Source organism: Athene noctua, chromosome 1 (genome assembly GCF_965140245.1).
Source record: "Athene noctua chromosome 1, bAthNoc1.hap1.1, whole genome shotgun sequence".
Classification (NCBI taxonomy): domain Eukaryota; kingdom Metazoa; phylum Chordata; class Aves; order Strigiformes; family Strigidae; genus Athene; species Athene noctua.
The window spans coordinates 86,250,751-86,270,741 of NC_134037.1; the positions used below are offsets into that span (position 1 = coordinate 86,250,751).

The 19,991-nt window shown below is 36.0% G+C and overlaps 1 protein-coding gene across 6 annotated transcripts in view; it reads left to right on the plus strand.

Moving 5' to 3' along the window:
* Positions 1-19,991, plus strand: part of RYR2 (ryanodine receptor 2) — a 431,008-nt gene that overhangs the window by 247,157 nt on the left and 163,860 nt on the right. For 5 of the 6 annotated variants that reach the window (XM_074896823.1, XM_074896825.1, XM_074896824.1 and 2 more), the window contains 4 exons: positions 1,341-1,500; positions 5,761-5,856; positions 11,730-11,877; positions 19,259-19,467. In XM_074896823.1, the coding sequence (XP_074752924.1) occupies positions 1,341-1,500; positions 5,761-5,856; positions 11,730-11,877; positions 19,259-19,467 (613 nt within the window). The remainder of the gene's footprint in view (positions 1-1,340; positions 1,501-5,760; positions 5,857-11,729; positions 11,878-19,258; positions 19,468-19,991) is intronic. The other variant, XM_074896829.1, reaches the window with a different exon arrangement.

A 19,991-nucleotide genomic window follows, 5' to 3' on the forward strand; every position in this document is an offset into this window, starting at 1 on the left:
CAACTGCTTGCTTAATTCTGTAATAGAAATTTGCCAATTGGTAACTATAGGAATAGTTGGTTTTGGATTGACGTTCTTGAATTGTTGTTTTCAGACTTGATTTTTTTTTTTATATGTGGTAATTTTGAAGAAAAATCCAACATCATGTTTATAGATGATAATCCCCCTTAAATACTTGTTTTCAATTATTGTTTTCAACCAATAATTTGTTTAAAAGGGTTTTAGAATAGAATTCTCACAGAAGAGAATTAATTAAGATTTGTAAAGTATCTGAGTATTTTAGAATGTAAATGGGGATAAATACGATTTCTTTTTCTGGATTTCTCCCTGTCAATCCAAATAAAGAAAATGACAAAGTTGTTTAGGAAATAATTAGACAATTATTTAAACTAGCCATTCTTAAACACCCCAACTCATATAATTTCAGTGAAAGAATGTTGTTGTGTATTTTCCACAGACCCCTTTTGTTATGACCAAAATAGCACTTTATTTTGTCAGTATATTCGAGGAAAAATACTTCAGGATAGTCAGGGCATGTCCACCAGCTCCGGCCTCGTCTGTCCTGGGGCTACAGGGAAGCACCAGTGCTGGGAGCTGGAGCACTGCTGTGCCCTCCCCCAGCCCCCAACCTTGGTGTCTGCCAAGGGTGTTTTTCACACTTTTTTCCTCACTCCTCTCTGCCTGTGGAGAGTGTTGCCCTTTCTTAAAAACATTTTCCCAGAATCGCCATCAGTGTGGTTGTGGGGATCAGCTTTGGCCAGCAGTGGATCCCTTTTGGAGCTGGCTGGAACGGGCTGTGTCCCTCACGGGGCAGCCCTGACCTCTCCTCACAGAGGTCGCCCTGCAGCACCCCTCGCCAGCACCTGGGCACAGACACCCAGTACAGCCTGTGTCTGTCTGCTCCCCTCCTTTTCTCTTCCTGCTCCCCTTCCTCTGCATGTCCCTCGTCAGCTGAGGTAAGGGAGCCAATGTCTACTGCCATGCTGGTGCCACATAGTGTCATATGTTTTCATTGTAAATTTACTAAGTCCTGATATGCTGCATCCATCACCACATGCATTACGGCCTTTATTGAAGAAAGGTTTGGTCATAAGTAAAGTGGACAATGATTAATTAATTCAATGGGAACAATTTCATAAAAGTAAACAACACTTTGTTCTTAGGAGTGCTAAAAATAGTGAAGAAGCTGTCTCTCTGCTCTGAATTTTAATTTTAAACATTTGCTCCTGTGATTTGAAGGATAGTTAAGATATGAATAAGGTATGTCACTTCTTTCCTTTGCAGTTTCTGTTAGTTTCTTTTTACTGAAAAGTAACTGCATGTTCTGTGTTTTTTGACAGCTACCAGTTGTTGAGTGGATATAAGCCTGCTCCAATGGATCTGAGTTTCATCAAACTGACCCCCTCTCAAGAAGCTATGGTGGATAAACTAGCAGAGAATGCTCACAACGTGTGGGCAAGGGACCGTATAAGGCAAGGCTGGACATACGGTATCCAGCAGGTAAGTGCTAACTTCTGTCACCTGAAAAACCACTTATCTATTGAGATATTTCACAGTTAAATGGGAATAATGGGAATACAAAAGCAGGAAGAAGCAGCTAATGAATATGAGTCCGTCAGTCAAAGAAAGCAAAAATACACAATTAAAGTGATCCTGCTTAATCTGGCACAATGGGATTCTTCTTTCACAAGCAGTATTAAAAAATTGGTGGTATATTCTTGTATGCTATCTAGATTTCGGGATGAGAAAATTGCATACAGGAAGCTAATATGCTCTAGTTATTTTAGGAAATGTAAACATTGACTTTCAGTAGGGGGATCATTTAAATGTTTGCAGTCCTTGGAGTTGAATAATTTTGTTTATGGAGTAAGATCAGAATGTAAGCTGCTTGTAATCACTTTGCTAATATGTTGTATTTCTGGCAGAGGCCATGTTTAACTGAGAAAAGTTAAGACAGTCTCCAAATTCTGGTCCTACTTTAGTGGTTTTGTTTCAGTGAATAGGAATGCTATGTGGTAGGTATCACAATGTGTAAGGGAGAGGAGTAAAAATTAGGCATGGTGGATTGTTAACAGCAAAACTCAGGACCTTTGTTTTCTTTAAAAAAAAAAAAAAGTCAGATGTACAATGAGCCTTCTTTATTATTTTTCAAGACAGCTACTATATCAATTTTCCCTTAGGAGTCATATTTTGTATTATTTTTGTCATTATTTGTGAATTTTATATGCAGAAAGGTGTCTTCACTTCTGTTGATAAATGTATGGTAGCATATCACAGTGAAATTTTAGGAAAATTCATCTCTTGGGGTAAAAAAAGAGTTTAAGAGTTTTCTTGGTTTTCTGCTGGGCATAAACCATCCTTATTTTTGCAAAAACGAGAAACAGCTGTTCTGTAGGTACATACTCTTTTCTGCCTACAAACAGTGTCTTTGTTTTTGACAAAAATTCAAGTTACACTTTTCAGTTCAGCACATTTCAAATTTTGGTTTTTTACAGGACCAAAACTCATTCTATTTGTAAAGCTTTTGCATATTAAAAAAATAATAAATCTTGTTTTATATATATTATGTTAAGCACTTAAATTTACCTCATCACATTCTGACAAAGTGCATTTATGTGACAAAATATATGCCGCATACCATTTCAGCATTGTCCATTATAGTATCTTACTATAAAGCTCTCGTTTTGGTACTTTGTAAACTATTTAGGGAATCTGTGTTCCGTATTTGGCTCTAGGCAGACAACGAGCCAAATCATGTGTTTGCGGACTGGAATGTATGTAATATGCTCTACTAGGTAGACACTGAAGATAATTCCCTTGCTTACAGCGGGATTAAATTTTCCCCTAATACTGCATCTTTGAGTAAGGGGAGGTGGCTCTTTGAAGTGCTGTTAACATTTCTGATAGAATATTAACCATGAGAAGTGTTCGAAGTGATGATTCTCTGTTGTCAGGTAGGGGAAGCAGATTAATTTGTTTCGAACCCACTATTACAATCCTATGTTTAGGGAGGCAGTGCACAGTTTATTTCTATAATGAGACTCTGTATGTCTCTAGATGCTCAAAATAAATATTAATGATATAATAAAGAATGCACTCAATAATTTACACCCTGCCTCCCATATTTTTTAGTTTTCCAGAAGTCAAACATTTTCCATACAGGAGCATGCCAATTAGGAGATTTGAATTGAATGAAAGTTGGGAAATAGTTACAGCTTTGATAGAACCCTGACATATCCCAAAATTAAATGTAGTTTTTCATCAGAATTTATTGGTTAAGACAAAGTTAAGAAGGTTTTGGAATCAAATCTAATTATGTTTCTAACTAGCATTGCGAGAATTTATACCCACAAGTCATATGTAGTCATATGTAGTCATATGTAGTTGATCTTGAAGACAATTTAACTTGTGTATCTGTATGTCTTTGAAAAAACCCACATAATTCTGAATTATTGAGGTAGTAAGAAAGGCAGTTGAATGATGCTATCAAAGACTTTTCCATTGTTACTGAATTGGGAATGATAAGCAAAATGTAGGGGGAGTGGGTGGCAATGAAAAAAAAGTTTCTCCTTTACATCTACACAATGTCTTTATACACTGTCTTTATGTATGTTTTGATGTGTCTGTTTATATAGACGGTTCTGCTTTTGAAGAGTTGTGATGTGATTAGTAATAAATCATGAGTTTTATTAGGGTTCCCAAGAGGCAGTGAGTTGCCCCAGGCAAGAACTTGGTTTAAAAAAATAAAATAAAAATATTGATTAGACAAATCTAGTATGGGATGTAGCCTGAAATTAAACACTTCAGCTTTATGTCAGAAGAATCATGAAGTCTGTCTTAAGTTCTCAGCACTGTGCCTGATGAAAAAGAATGGACTTTCAGTTGAATCTAAAACATTGTCATCCTATGAAGAGACATTTTTGAGGCTCACTGGGAGAGAGCAGAGGGAAAGAGGAGGACTCTGGTCTATGCATTGAACAGCTCTCTGTATTTTATCGACTGACTCTTTAAAATACAGACTTGAGGGTCAGCCTTGGAACTCAGGCCTCCTCTAGACTTCCTTCCTAATAAATGCCCTTCTTGCTGGATGACAAAGCTCAACATGCAAATTAAATCTGCACTCACTTATTACAATTTATAGTCTGGTGTGAGAAAACTCACAGAAGATAGAGATATAGTTTTGAACCCCTTACTCTTGTAATTACTGAACTGTGCATCGACCTTTTTCCACAAGTATTTTAAAAATTGACACCTATATACTCAAAGATATCTGACTGGACAAATATGACTTAGATATCTAAATCCACTTTGATGGCCAAGGACAAGTTGTTATATAAAGGGGTTTTCACTATCACTTAGACCTGCTAAGTTTTAAAATAAAATAGTAGCCCCTACTTAGGGTTTTGGAGATGTTTTAAGCAGGATCTGATTTTGACTACCAGGTTTTGCTCTGAGAAATGCTTGTGCTCTAAATCTTGACTGGGCTTAGGTATATGATCAGTATTGAACTGTTCTTCCTTACCAAAATTAAAACAATTATGTACATGCAAAGAAGAACCTGGAGAACTTAAAAGTAAAAGGCTTAAGTGCCTAGGAAGCTGATCATGTTCGGAGTTGGAAAGCCACTTAACTGGAGTTTTGCAGTATTGCATGCTTTTGCTTTAAACATCCAAATATTTTGTTGGGTCTGATTCATTCAAACCGACTGAAGACTTTTGTGTGCTGAGTGGGGCGCTGTTGTTGAGAATGTAACACTGGTGCAGTGAACAGCGCCATAGTTACGCTTTGAAGAGAGGATGGTTGTTAAAGATCATCAAGAGCTCAGAAATATTCATGACCCTCAGGAAACAGGTCAACAAGATTGGCAGTATACTTTACTCCCTTATTCTTGGGAGACAAAATACAGTAATCTCTTGTATGGTTAAACAGGTGGATGATGTCCTTGAAAACTTTCCCACCAATAGCATGTCCTGTAGAAGCTGCCATGCTTGGGGCGTTGATGTTGATTTCCTCTTAATTATTTTTCTCTTTTCAAATAATTAAGTTTATTTTCTTCTGGAGAGAAGGCAGACAGCTGATCTCCAAGAGTACTTATGGTGTGCAGATAACAAATAACAAATACCATTCATTAAAAGTCAAAAGAAGAGGGCAGGATAGCAAACTACTACTTTCTGGGTGCAGTGCAAAGATGCTTCCCATTTAGCTGACATACGTATCCCATGGCAAGCTGCTAGCTGTTGTCCACGCTGCTATGTGCTTCTGCTTGACTCCAACAATGGGTTTGTTTCATGGGCTACATTTTGTCATCCCATCATATTACTGTGACATGTTACAGTACTGTATTAAAGTGACATGATATGTAAATACTATAAACAGATCTTGCAGAGCTATGAAATAGTTTCCTAAGGGAAAGAATCTTACAGATATTTGAAAGTCGATGAACTAATCACTGGGAAATATGTTGTACACAGCAATTGTGCTGTGGCTGTAGGATGGATTAGATGATCTAGTAGGTCTGTTGCATCACAAGTGCCTCATCATTTTGGGATTATATAATATGAAAAAATTAAAGGGATACTGTCAAGTAGTTCATGTATAAACCATTTATTTCCTATTATAAACTGGTGGGGAAAATACCTTCCAAGTTCCAGATTTTTTTTCTTTTCTAAATCCACCACTGCTTGTCAGGATTCTTTCTTAACAAGAGATCGCTGTTCTTCATGCATGACTATACACAGTATTTTTGTTCTGCTGCTGCAGAGCCAACCAGCCAGCCAGCAGAGGGAGCACAAGTTAACTAATAAATCCTGTTCCCAGAACTGTCCTGACAGCTGTGATGACACTGATCACAAACAAGTAAGTATTTTTCAGTAGGACAGACTCACAGTAGCTTATTGCTCCATAAAAGAAGCAGAAGGAACAGGTAGGAAAAAATACATGTTTCTGCTTAAAATAACGTATTAAATAACAAAGGCTAGTTGAAAACCAAGCACAGAATCAATCAGTATGAAAATACTTGACAGTGTCCCTTTAAGGGAGAACATGATTGCCTGCAGGTTGCTGTCCTCTGAACAGGGGAACTGGTTAATGATCAAAGAGAGATAAGGGAGATGGATACAGGCAAAGGAGCAGTATAGATTTGGTGTAAATCAATTAAAATAATCACATTTGTGCAATGAGAGAGGGCTTTTTTTTTTTTTTTTTATTGGTATGTATGGATTTTGCAATTATGGCCTATCATAATTGCTTGATTTTTGTAGGGGTATTTTTAAAGGAATTTTTCATAACAAGCTGATTGAAAAATAGTGTTGAAGTATAAAAGAATGCATTTGTGACTAAAGCTTCATAATCAGATGGAAAATATTTAGAACTCACATAAGTTTATACGTGAACTTACAGTATTAGTTGATGGTCATGAAACTGTGATGTCGTGTATACAGGAGAATCTCAACTTTCATGTAAGTAAGGAAAAGACAGAAAGAGAAAGAAAACAGTCAAGCTTAGAAATCAGAAAGCAAATGAAAAGAATTTCAAATACATTAGCCACCCCCTCCATCTTCCTGTATAGATGACTTTTAGGTCTCCCCACTGATTGTGATGGTCACAGCCAAAGATTCTGACTTTCAAATTGTGCTTACATGCATTGTCACATATGCAGATAGCTTATTCAAAGGGTGTCTTGCTGTTTTTCATGTTGTATTGTGTGTTATGTCTGAAGAACCTAACAATCAGAAACCTCGTTTATATTGAGAAAAACAAGTATTTAAAAACCCCACAGCTTTAACAGCTGGTTATAAAAATCAGCAATCTAAAAACTTCTCACTGTGTGAAGAGCATCTTAAAGAGGCTCTGTGCTTCCTGTCCTAGGATAATTAGTCAGGACTGTGAAGCATCTATCAAGTCTGATTTCTCTCTGGCCCAAAATGCAAGACAGTTTGGTCTTTTTAGGTCAGGATCTTGCTTTTTTTAGATTTTTGCAGAAAGCATATGACATCGCTGTTTGATCAAGAGTTGGTCCTCTCAGACTGCCTAGTGCTGCAATGCAAGAGAGGCAGTGTTCTGAAAATTCAGGATGAGGAAATATAGACATATGGGAAAAGTCACAAGTTGGAAGCTTGACACTTATTTCCTCATTAAATATATATATGAAAAGGTGTCTCATCCTTGTAAAAACTACTTAGCTTAGCCCATTTTCGTATTTTACATTATTTATAGTGATATATTAGTTCCTTCCATTTATAATCAGAGCACGTTTTGCCAGGCATTCCATGTGGGTATGGTCCTCCGTGAAGGAGAAGCTCTACACATATTTTTAAGGATACACATACTTTTAAGTACAGAACTCAGCTGCTAGTATGCCAGGTTGGGAACACAACTTCCACTTTGAGTGTATACATTTAGGATAACGTTGCCAAGAGTATGACTGGTTGAGGACTTTTTTGTGCTTTCTAGTTCTGATGACTCTGGAATCTTGAAATGGCTTACTTAGTAAATACCAATTTTTTCCCCTGTAAAATAATTTTTTTAATTTTAATGGTTTATGGTTAAACATGAGCTGCCATGTTAAATGCTGAAAAGCTAGACCTCTGGATAACAAGATATGAAATGTATGGTGTAGGTAAATGATCCTGGTCACACTATCTATGCTTCATGTTCACAGAGTGGCTCACTGAGCTGAGCCTCTGACAGCATTGCTGGCAAGCTTGCCAAGCTCACCAGGCAGTTGCTCAGAAATCTGTGTGGAAGTGCAAGATCCACGAACACGGCAGCAAGCAGAATCAATTCACAGCTGTGGAATGAGTGTTTTCTAATTGTGCAAATGAAGCTAGGAAAACAGCAGCATGTCTGTCTCACTGAATATGTGCTGAAATATATTTGCTTTGTGCTTATCATTTAACAGCCGTGGTTATTAGAACAAAATCATTTCAGTACCACACAGAATACGTGTCTGTACAGCTTTAACTTTGAATCACAAAACTTATGATCCCGTTAAATTATTACCGTGTTTTTCCTGCACACTTCCTAGTCTGTGTTTTCATTTTTCAGTCTTTTCCTGTCTTTCTTTTTGATAGGTGCTTATTTATGTATGTTTCTGGTGTCTTTTTGTTCCTTTTAGTCTAGCGATCTGTGCTGTTTCTGAACTTCTCAGAGCTTTGGGAAGGCCCAGCAGTGCACAGGTTTGCAGTATCACATTTATAGCTCTGAAAACTATATTATATCATTTCAGATATCTTTTAGAGGTTTATATGAGGCTTTGGTTTTTTTGTTATTGAATTACTTCTGAAGAGTACAACTTTATTACACACACTGTATCTCTTAATAGGTTCTACTTTTAGAGTTGATTATAGAATTTGGCTGTGGTTTTGTATGCTGCTGTAGACACTATGGACACCTCTTGTTTCATTCTTACTTTTACCTGATATCTGTCCATACAAGTTGCAAGACCAGTTGCTAGATCCAGTGCACTAGATGAGTTATCTGCATGTCGCATACTCAATGAATGTATGAATGAAGTTCTGCACCTTAATTCCCAATGTGCTTCCTCTGTGAATAATTTTGTAACTGTTCGTTACCTGTAATTGAAGTTTTAAAAGGCTTGTTGATATTTGTTGATGTGTGTGTTTAGGTATTTTTTCTGTAGTTCTTTTCTATTACTTTTAAGAGCTTTATTCAGTTAGTGCCATTGTTGACCCATTATTGCCTGTTTCAAATTCATTTATACCCTACAAATAAATTTATTGGTGCTGATTCAAATAATTTTTTGTCTATCGTTTGCTCTATATGGCAAAATCTGTAGCGTACACTGTATGAAGTAATACTGACTTTTCATAGTCAGTGTTAATCAAATTTATCATTATTTATTCGTTCATTCTATTTATAGTCAGGGCACATTCTGTCAGGCATTCCAACTTTTCATGGTTGCAGTGCTTTCTTTTACTTAAGTAACTCTAAATTAAATTCTAATGCAATGTTTGTGTTACATTAAATTAAGACAAAGCTGTGTAATAAAATATATAGGCTTTTTTCTTTTTCCTTTTTTTTTTTTTTTTTTCTGTGATAGGATAGGTTCTGAATTCAAACCTAAAGCATTATGTAAGCTTCATGTGTGCTACCCATCTTAAACCATTTGTCACAGAATCCTGTCAACAAACTTGTTTTGTTTTTTTTTTGTCTTCTGGAGGAGATCTGTTTCTTTTTCTTTCAAATTGTTGGTGAATGAGTAGTTATCAACTCTGTACAAAATGCAGTCTTCTGATGAAGCATTAGACTGTCGAACCTGGAAAATTCTCGTAAAAAAAATTAAAAACTTAGGCTGAGTTTTACTTCTTTTAACAATCTGCATTACAAAAGAATAACTTTTCTGTGGTGAATAGGAAGAACTAAATCTATGTCCTAATTGTAAATGCACTCAATAAAAATTAGCACTCTTAGCTAATCAGTTTTCTTGTTGATTTGATTGTGACTTTGCAAATCTCAGTAGAGGATCATTCTTTTGATTAGCTACACTTAAACCACAGAGGTTCATATGATAGTACAAAAACTTATGCTAAGTGTAACAATAAGAGTTCTTAATTCAGCAATAAGAAAAATGCTCAAAATTTAAATAGACATATCATAGAAAAAAAAATAAGAACAAAATTTTAGAAAGAAAAATCCCTTCTCATATTCATTTTTAAATAAGTAGCCGAAGTCTTGACTGGGTGAAAAAGGTCACAATATTAAATAAAATTAGACCCAAGGAATAAAATCTGTAAAATTTAGTTTGTTTAATACTTATGATTATTTTTTTTCTTATTCTTATTTTGTGCTTAGGAATTTTTAAAGGCACTTACACTATATTTCATTATCATACATTGTTATCAGCTGGTTGACTATATGTTAGTGTGTGTTAATGGTTGCTATGGCAATTACCAGTGCATTAGTCTAAGTGTATATCATGTATAAAAAGTTTTGCAATTGTTGTTCCCAACTTCTGTTTCATATTTTTAAATACAGTATTTCATAGTATCTTTGGGACATACAGTGTTTCAGAGGAATTTATTTCTCTTTCTATGTCCTTTCCAAGACAAATATCTAAACCCATGGTGCTTCATCTCTGATGTTAATGTGATTATTCTTATATCAAATAATAATTTCTTCTAACATGTACTTCAACATTTGTTTGGTCCATTCTGTTGAGGAAGCAGCCCTTTTTCACATCTGCCAAATTAAATATTGGAAACACTGGGACGTCAGCTTGTGTTTGGAATATTTATGTAAAGTAGTCCCCTCAAATGGTCCTTGTCTTGGCCCTGTCGCTGTCGTTCCCACTGAACGTAACTGGAATTGATATGGTGTAGTAATTAGTGTTCTCAGCAATGCATTATTTTTATCTTTCTGTGAGCCCTTTTAGCGTACAGGTTATGCTTGTCCCATAGTATTTCTTCTCCTAGAAGGATCACTGGTAGGACTAGATTTCATCAAGCACTGGTTAATAACCGCACTTTAATATTTACTCACCATGATAAGGCAAAAGGCAGATAGCCTTGTATCTAAGCATTTAAAGGACATCAAAAGATGCCTGCAAGTATTTGTCAGAAGTGCCATTTCTTTTCTGCCTGCAAAGGTAGAATGAAAACCACATACATTCTTAAAAGGAGAACTGTGATGCTATAAAAGAAGTAAGATACTTCCACTGTAGGCACTGTTTTCTAAAATAATAGGTACTACTTTTGTGTTCCTTAATAAGTCTGACCAATCATAAAAGCCCAAGAAAACTAACAGCAAGTATTTTTTTTGTGTGTGTCCAGCATCTAATTTATTTATTTTTTAAAATATGAGGAAGAACATGGAGAGTTCTTTGTATGGTTTCTCTCACTACCAACAAGTGCTGACAGGATGTGAGGAAAAAATATAGACAATAAAACAATTCTATTCATCACTAAAAATTGTTAGCCATATAAATAGTCCAGATAAACTATGCTTTCAAATAAGATGATTTTGGACTCGAGGAAAACTTTGTAATGTTGTGTTAATAAACTTAAAATACAAAAATTAAACCTTACCAATACATCAGTTCAGCTGGAGGAGAGGTTAAATTACATGTTAAAAAAAATTCTGCACATTAACCACACTAATCATATTCTGACAAGACCCTTTATTTTGGAAAAATACATGATTTAAGTATGTGACATAGTAAAGCACAGGTCTATTATGTATTTTATTATTAATTAGTATTGCACATATTTATTAATATTTTTAATTAGTAGCATTTTGTTCTTCTTTTGTTTATATCTTTGTTCTTTGGGGTTTTGATGTATCTCGTTTAGTGCCATAATTATGAAAACCCTATATATTTGTGGTACAGCAATGTCTCTGAGCTTTAGTTACTAGCTTCTTGTTGTGGTAGCTCCTTCATAAACAGTGTATGAAATATAATCTCTTTGACTTTTCAGTCAAACTCTTTACAATTATGCTTTTTGTTTTTTTGTTATCCTATTAAGTAAATCTGTTGGAAAAATGTAAGCATGTATAAGCCATGCAGTTTTGTTTATTTATGTATTACTTGCTTTTCGGTAAATTCAGTTTTGTTACTAGTTTCTAAAAAGTGAAAACTCTTTAAATTTGTATTTGCAGTTCCATGATTTCAGTTGGCATAATAGTATATTTATACTGCTACTATAGCGCAATTTTGTCTTTAAGACAAAGCACGGTTTCTGAAATTGAATTGATTTTTCATACTTATGCAGGATGTGAAAAATCGACGAAATCCTCGCCTTGTACCTTATGCTCTTTTGGATGATCGGACAAAGAAGTCAAATAAAGACAGTCTTCGGGAAGCGGTCCGTACCCTTCTAGGCTATGGTTACAACCTGGAAGCTCCTGATCAAGATCATGGTAATTAATTTTGTTGTTCTTCTTCCTCAAAAAAAAAAAAAATTCCACTCCACTACTGGATTTGTTGGTCCACTAAAACAATCTCAACAGGTACAACGTCTCCAAAGCTAATAGGTATTTTTCTCCATCTTCTGTTGTTTATATTTCCGTTTGATCTTACTTCCCTTGTTGTTTCCTTTTCTTGTCCTGTGGCCTAAAATGAAACATTTCTGTATTTTAAATCAGTGATACAATTTTTCTGTATTTTATACACTTCCTTTCACTCTTCATTTTATAGATTTGATAGTTCAGATGAATCATAATTAAAAGTTTAAGAAATTTAAGTCAGGATTGTGAACACTACAAAGCACAACCCTAAAATACAGAAAATTGGGAAAATATGTTTATCATCTTGCTCAATATAAAGTCTTACGTCAAGGAATAAAATGTATGGTTACACTTTAAATATATGCATAAATACCTGAAGTTCCCAACTGAAAATTAAGCTTTTAATTAAAAACTTTTTAATTAGTGCTGTATTGGTTATTTCAAGACAAAATATCAAAATTGTTAAGAAAAAGATCATATAAAAGCACAGTAGATGTGAATTTTATATTCCTGCAATTTTAACTGTAAATAATGAAGAATTCTACAGTTCATACACAGTCCTGTATTTAAACACTTAAAGGTTCATGATTAAATTTTCGAAGACAAATGACTACAAAACAAACTTCTGTGAACGTCAAACTAGGAGTCTAGAATTAGATAGTCTATTAGAGCATTTAAGCTTCCTGGACTTTCTCAGGTCTTTGAATTGGAATAGACTATAGGTGAATTTTAACTAATTTTTTACGAATGTTTTCTTTGAATTACATCCTTGTCAGATTGAATATTTTATTGAGACTGCAGGCAGTATTTTCAATATATATTGTTTGAGACATCCTAAACAGGAAAAAAAAAAGGAAAACTATATAAACTTTTCATAAAGAAGTTTTAAAGGAACAGTACACAACATCTACCTGAGTAGCTGCAGAATATAAAATGTTAAAGAAACCAGGACACATAATGTACAAATAAAATAAATTTGCTTATAGATTTTGGCTTTTAAAACAAAAGTTTTTTGTCATGCTGAGATCAACTTGTAAAATGGAACACAAGAGGGGGATGTTCTTGGTACTGTACTATCATTATGGAACACTAACTGCACATGGAGAAAGGAAATGGTAAAATAACAGATATAACCCCTCAGCAACCACATCTAGAAGTTCAGTTGGAGATATGAAAATATGGAATAATTAAATCAAAATTGAAACTTACATGCTTAAAATGTCAGCAATGTGTGGAAAGTTTGAGAAATGTGTCTAAACTTTATCCTATCAATATATTGATTAATTATTTTCCTGCTTTATGTATAGAGCTAGTATTCTTAAATTTGGACCTATTTAGGCCATTAGACCTTCAGTAAAGCATTATGTGCAGATTTAGCTCATACCCAAAACGTATGCAGAGAACCTGCCATTTTCAGTTTCTTTTCCAAAGCGCACACATGCTCTGATCCTCAGCTTTCATGAGATGCTGCTATTAAATTACAGTTTTAAATATGAGGCATCACTGATACCATGAGTATGTAACAAGGTTGGATTGCTGAATGGGCAAAACAGTGTTTCCTAGTGAAGTACATTGTGTTGGTGGCAGAATACCATGGTCTCATTGTTAAATCTACCTATGCATAGTCAAGAGAGTTTAAGGCTGCTGCATAATCTTGTAATTTCTTCCCCTCTGTCCCGATCCAATGATGGGGGAGGTTTCGATACGATCCCAAGAGCAAGATTAAGACACAAACGAGGTCAAATGCCATATACCCAAACCAGGTTTTTATTATTAAAAAAAGCGAAGAGGGGTATTGATAGGACAGAATGGAAGGAAAAGGCAGAAATGAAGAAAGGATGCGGGATAGGGCTGAAAGAATAGTCACCACCATGGATCCAGCGGTGTCCTGTTGGTCCTCAGTCTTCAGTTCTTCAGTGGTGGGTGCACACAGATCTGGCTTCGATGGTGGATGCACACAGATCTGGCTTTGATGTTAGATGTACAAAAAGTAAGATTTTCTGCTGCCTTTTTAAGTTCATCATACCTGCTGATGAGCATATCTGCTTGCCTTTTGGGTTTTTTTCTCTGGTCCAACAGGTTTTATTGCATCTGGTTTCAAGGGCAGGAGTTTGCCTATTACCAGTGCATTAGCAATGCATGCATGGGGCCTGGCCTACACAATGGAGCCACAAACGGCTACACGATGGGTCAGCTCAGTACACGTCTGTCCCTTTGAGGCTTGTCTAAAGAGTCTGGACAATGCAACCACAAAGAAGTGTGGGGGGGTGCGTCCTTCAATACACTCCCACTTCTCTGGGCAGCATCCCCCAGACCAATTCACAGGTCGCAGCAGCTTCTCTTGGAGGTTTGCACAGACACAAACAAGCTTTGGGATGTCCTGTGACATTTCAGTCCCTCAGACCCTGGGAAGTAAATGCTGCATAGAGAGAGCAAGTATGCGAGTATGGCTTCTGCTTGGTTCTGAAAAGGTGGGTTGGCTGGTATAGGAGGCTTTTGCTTCTTGTGGAGATAAAGGGGCTATCTAGTTATGTAGGGTGAGAGGGAGACAGCACACTCATTTTCCACAATGTCCTTCAAATCCCACCAAAATAATATCAATCCCCTTTCCTCATTTACAGCTCTGAGAACCATGTGCCCCTGCCTTTCCTTGGGAATTTTTTTTTTCTCCTTACGATGCAGAGATCCTTGAGCTAGTTTAGTGCATCGAGTTACTCATGAAATGTAAAGAACAGAATTGCAATCAACCCTTGTATCTGAAAAGTGTCATCAATCCTGTTGCAGAATTCCCAGGGGAAGGGACCTGCAGAACAGTATTCCACAAACTAGTCTTTCTTAAACAAAAGCTGGAATTGCATTCATCAAAAATTTTTATACTAATTTTGGGGATTTTGATTTTACAGTTTATGAGCTTCTCAAGTTTTTAAGATGCATAAAACATGTTATAGGGATCCTGTTTCATCAGCCAAAATCCATAGTGTTACTAAAGGATTTAGAGCCCTCTAGTGGTGTTTTGCATCTCCATTCATCAATTTTATTTTAAAATGTTGATTTATGAAGCTCTATAGCATCATTTTTTGTTTTATTATTATTACTACCATTATTACTTACTGGATTACCACAGCATCTGTATTTTTGGGGTTGCTTAGAATCTAGAAAGCATTAGGTTACTTAGAATCTAAAAAGACAAATTCTCAGTTCCCATGCTTAATGATGGTTCATCTGTACAGGTGAGATACTGAGGGTCTTAGGTGTTTTTAAGACATTACTTGTGTAGATCATCAAAGACAAAATTTTATTGAAAAATAGTTATGTGGCATAGAGTTCAGAGTCGCTTACAGGGAATTTAATGAGCCTGACCTAAATGACATCAGGCATTTGGCGGCATGAGAAGTGATAGTAGGTTCTGAAGGATGCGATTTTATAGGCTATTCTAGATAAGACAGGAAATGTGGACCTTGGTATGGCTAAGAAAACAGAATAGAAAGGGAGAGGTTCTTAACGTAGTCTAACAAACAGACAGGTAGGTACAGACATATTTGAGCCTATAACAAACTCAGGAAGAGGAGGAAATATGGTGATCACACTGCAGTGCTGAATTTCCAAAGGCTGCATAGGCTTTAATACTTTTCAAATTTGTGGAAAGAGATCCAGAATGCTTTAGGCATTCTTTTTCCTAATCTGAGAAAAAGAGTCAGAGTGATTCCTGATTTGTGTGATTTGATTAATGGAAAGAAAACTATAAAATAGCAGAGAATACAGTAGCTGAAAAAACTTAAGGAAGAAAGATCAATGGTTTGATTCAGCATTACTTCATGTGCTTTGTGAAATCTTTTTTATCTTTTTAAAGAGTGATTTTTTTGTGATTTCAAGCTACCTTACGGTTTGAATCGATAATAAGGTCTTAGAAAGAAATGTCAGAAACAGACTAGGACTGTGTAATCAGTAAGGAACAGTGAGGGATGTTTGTATGTACTCACCATACAGGGTTGTACTTGAAGCTATTTTAGCAGAAGATAATACATATTGAATATTTGTAGAGTAGTGAGGGAAAACTCACTATATACTAATGTAAAATACTGAAGAAAAGCAGAAAGAAGATAGGATTAATAATGTTTAAAAGAATGTTAGGAACAGCCATCTCCAGGGCACCAAGTAGGCTCATGAGTAGTAGTGTTGAAGTGATACTCATGAATTAAATGTTCATAGGCAATTTTTGAGAACATTTGCCATAGGTAATAGGTGGATGCCACAGATGAATCAATAAAGACAGTTTTTCAAGACAGTATGTTCAATACAGTGAGAGACAAAACAAAATTGAAGTAGGTGAGTCTAAGATTTGTGGTTTTGTGAGGGACAGAAAGAAGTAATTTCTGTTGGAACAGATTGATCTGTAATGGATGGTGGACTAACACAGGAAAAGAGTGGAAGTGAGAGCAAAGGAGTGGGATAACCCACAAGAGAACCAGGATGGATAGATGGAGAGTTGGATCAGAGCTTAGAGATCCAAGGCCAAAACTTTATTGTTTGTTAGTTGTCAAGAAAAAAGCAGAAAATAGACTTTTTATATGTCTCAAAGCAGTACATGTACCAGCATACTACTTCTCCATTTAAAAATCTTTGCTTATACATTCCACAAATGTTATAAAGCAGAAATAGGAGACAAACTAAGCTTTGTTCTGTGACTGTTATGGAGCAGATAGAATAACATCTTTACATTTTTACCCTTCCCTTGAGGTTTCTTTTCTCCTCTTTCTCTGAAGCAGCCCAATAACAACCCAGTTTACATTTTTTCAGTATTTTTATGCCATTATTTTTTTCATGGAGTAAGTGAATCAGTGAACACGTTTAGGAGTAAGTTGAATGTGTCAAAGTTTAACTTTAGCCTCCTTTGAAACTCTTTGTGTAGCTGTTTTGATCTTTGAGAAAAGATAATTATAATTACCTGACAAAGAGTGAATTTTAACTTACTCTTAAACCAGCTTGTTATGAATCACTTTTAATTAAGAGAATTTTGGAATGAAGCATGGTATACTATGATGATAAGCACGTGTGATCATGATACAGATACCTAATGAATCAGTGTCTGTGAAAGCTGTTGTTTTCACACAGCTGTTAATGTTAATTTATTTTACACTCTGTTGCACTAGACAAGAAATGTGAACAAGCTTTTTTTCATCTCAGCTTGATAACTGACAAACTGTAACTATGAAGTGAGAAGTGGTGTTTTTTAAAGCACTCTATGAAGTCCTGTAGTTATCTGACTCTCTCTTCAACAGTGTGAAAGAGAGTAAAGAATAGTTAACACAATTTAAACTTGTCAGCTTGTTATTTCTGTTATAGCGAAATAATATTTTCTAAATAATACCATGTCTGTGACTAGGTTAGTCTTTGTTCTTGAACAGTAACTTGCTGTGCCTTGAACAGAAGTTGTCTTTAACACTACTTTTATGCCCTTCTTAAGGGCATTTTTATTATTTCCAGACTTGCTGCCCTTTATCTTGACAGAAGTTAATATATTTTTTCCTGAAGCAGGAGTGTAATTACTTTAGGACTGTTGTTAAAGCATCATGCAAGACTTCCTTTTATGATTCCTATCCTCCATTTTCCATTGCTTCTGCAAGAACATGTAAATTCTAACCTTCTTTCTATTATTTATTATAATTAAGAAAGATAGTAATAAATTTTTATAATTACATATTTAAGAAATCTTACTTTTAGAATATAAATGACAATATTAGGTGACTTGATCACAGTCTCTTAAGAAAAGCAGATAGTTGAGAAATCTTGTCTCAAAGGCAAACATTTGATTTTTATGGTGATTGGAAGATGAATTTAGACTATATTTTGTTGAAGTTTGTATGTTTGGTGTTTTTCAATTTGTTTAAAATAACTGAACTCCCACTTCACAGTATCACAAAATTCTTGAGGTTGGGAGGGACCTCTTGAGATCATCTCGTCAAGCAGGGTCAGCTAAAACAGGTTGTCCAGGAGCATGTCTCAGATGAGTTTTGATTATTGCTAAGGATGGAGTCTTCACAACTTCTCTGGCAACCTGTTCCAGTGTTTAATCACCCTCACAGTAAAAGGTGTTTTCTTGTGTTCAGATGGAATTTCATGGTTTTTAACTTGTATCCATTGCCCTTTTCCTGTCATTGGGCACCACTAGGAAGTGTCTGTCTCCCTCTTCTTCATTTCATCCCACCAGGTATTTATACTCATAGATGAGATTTGCCCCCAAGCCTTCTCTTCTCTAGGCTGAACAGTCTCAGATCTCTCTGCCTCTCCTCATAAGAAATGCTCTAGAACTCCAGATGTGGCCTCACTAGTACCAAGGAGGGGAAGGGTCACATTCCTGGACCTGCTGGCAAGGCTGTTCCTTATACACTCCAAGATACTTCTGTCATTCTTTGACTTATGTTCCACTCGTCTACCAGGACCCTCAGGTCCTTCTCTGCTGACCTGATTTCCAGCTGCTTGGCCCCCAATGTATTCTGTTGCCTGGGGTTATTCCTTACCAGGTACAGGACTGCATTTCCCCTTGTTGAACTTCATGAGATTCCCCTCAGCTCAATTCTCCAGCCTGTTGAGGTCCATCTAAACGGCAGCCCACCTGTCCGGTGCATCTTTCCAGTGTTGTGTCATCTGCAGTCTTGCTGTGGTGTACTTTGTTCCATTATCCATTCAGATCATAAATGAAGATGTTAAAGAGCATTGGCTTCAATACCATGGGTAAGACCCCAGTACCCCTGGGGTACTCCACTACAGCACCCACGTTAGTCTACCTGCATACCTTGACCTATAAGTTCTGAACTGGCTCCTGAACCATCACAAAGCACTTCTCCATGCATTCCAGCTGCTCTTTCACATAAAGGGCAACTCTTCCTCATAACCTTCCCAGCTTGTCCTTCCTAAAAAGCATGTATTCATCCATCACAATACTCCAGTCATGTGAGTTATCCCACCATGTTTCTGTGATCCTAATGAGGATCATAGCCCTGTAACTGCACTCAGACTTCTAAGTTCTCTTTTTTTTTCTTCTACACTAATTCTGTTTGAATTAGTGTAGAGTAATTTCAGAGAGGTACCCAAGTGTCCTGATTTCCCAGAATGGACAAGGGTGCTACCCCATAAGGCTGTTCTGCAGGCACTTTCTTCTTTTCATGCCTTTGCTCAAAGGGATTCCTTTGCCTTTTGTTTTCACTGCCTTTATTTTGTCAGTATTTCAATACAGTACTTTCTGCATTGGGGGTTTTTTTCTTTACTTTTTTGTTTTATTTTTTAAACCTTACAGCGATGAGACTGGACGTGTGCAGTGGGATAATGGAAAAATTCAGGATCTTCCGCACAGAAAAAACTTACGCAGTGAAGGCTGGGAAGTGGTACTTTGAGTTTGAGGCAGTTACTGCAGGAGACATGAGAGTTGGCTGGACCCGGCCGGGTTGTCTGCCAGATCAGGAACTTGGCTCAGATGAAGAAGCTTTTGTTTTTGATGGCTTTAAGGTTTGTATATGTTCATCTGTAATAATATGCGTGACTGCAAAACTTCTAATTTTGCATCTTATTCCTGTGTCATTGACTCAACTTAATTGCCGCCTTTTCTTTCATTTGTGTTTTATGAAATTATTTTTCTCTCATTGAGGGCCTAGGAGGAATAAGGAGGATCAATGTCACTTGAAAAATTAATTAACAGGGTTTGACATTTCTTTAATTTTTTCCACAGCTTCAAAGTGTTTGTACAGTATTTATAAAGCACTGAAAATCCAAGTGACTTACTCATATTCAAAATACTGACAGAGCTGTCATTAACTATGAATAATTTCTTTAAATTTTTACTCTGTTTTTCTCTCTATAAGAAATGCCATTCGGAAATAAGTATGTTTAAGATCATTAGCAGTAAGTGTTTGATACAAGTTTTTAATAGGAATGTAAAAGTTACAAAGAGTATCCCTAGCTTTTCATAGAAATCCTTAGAGTAAATGAAGTATGATAGAACCAGTAATTTTTGCTCAAATTTAACTCTGCTT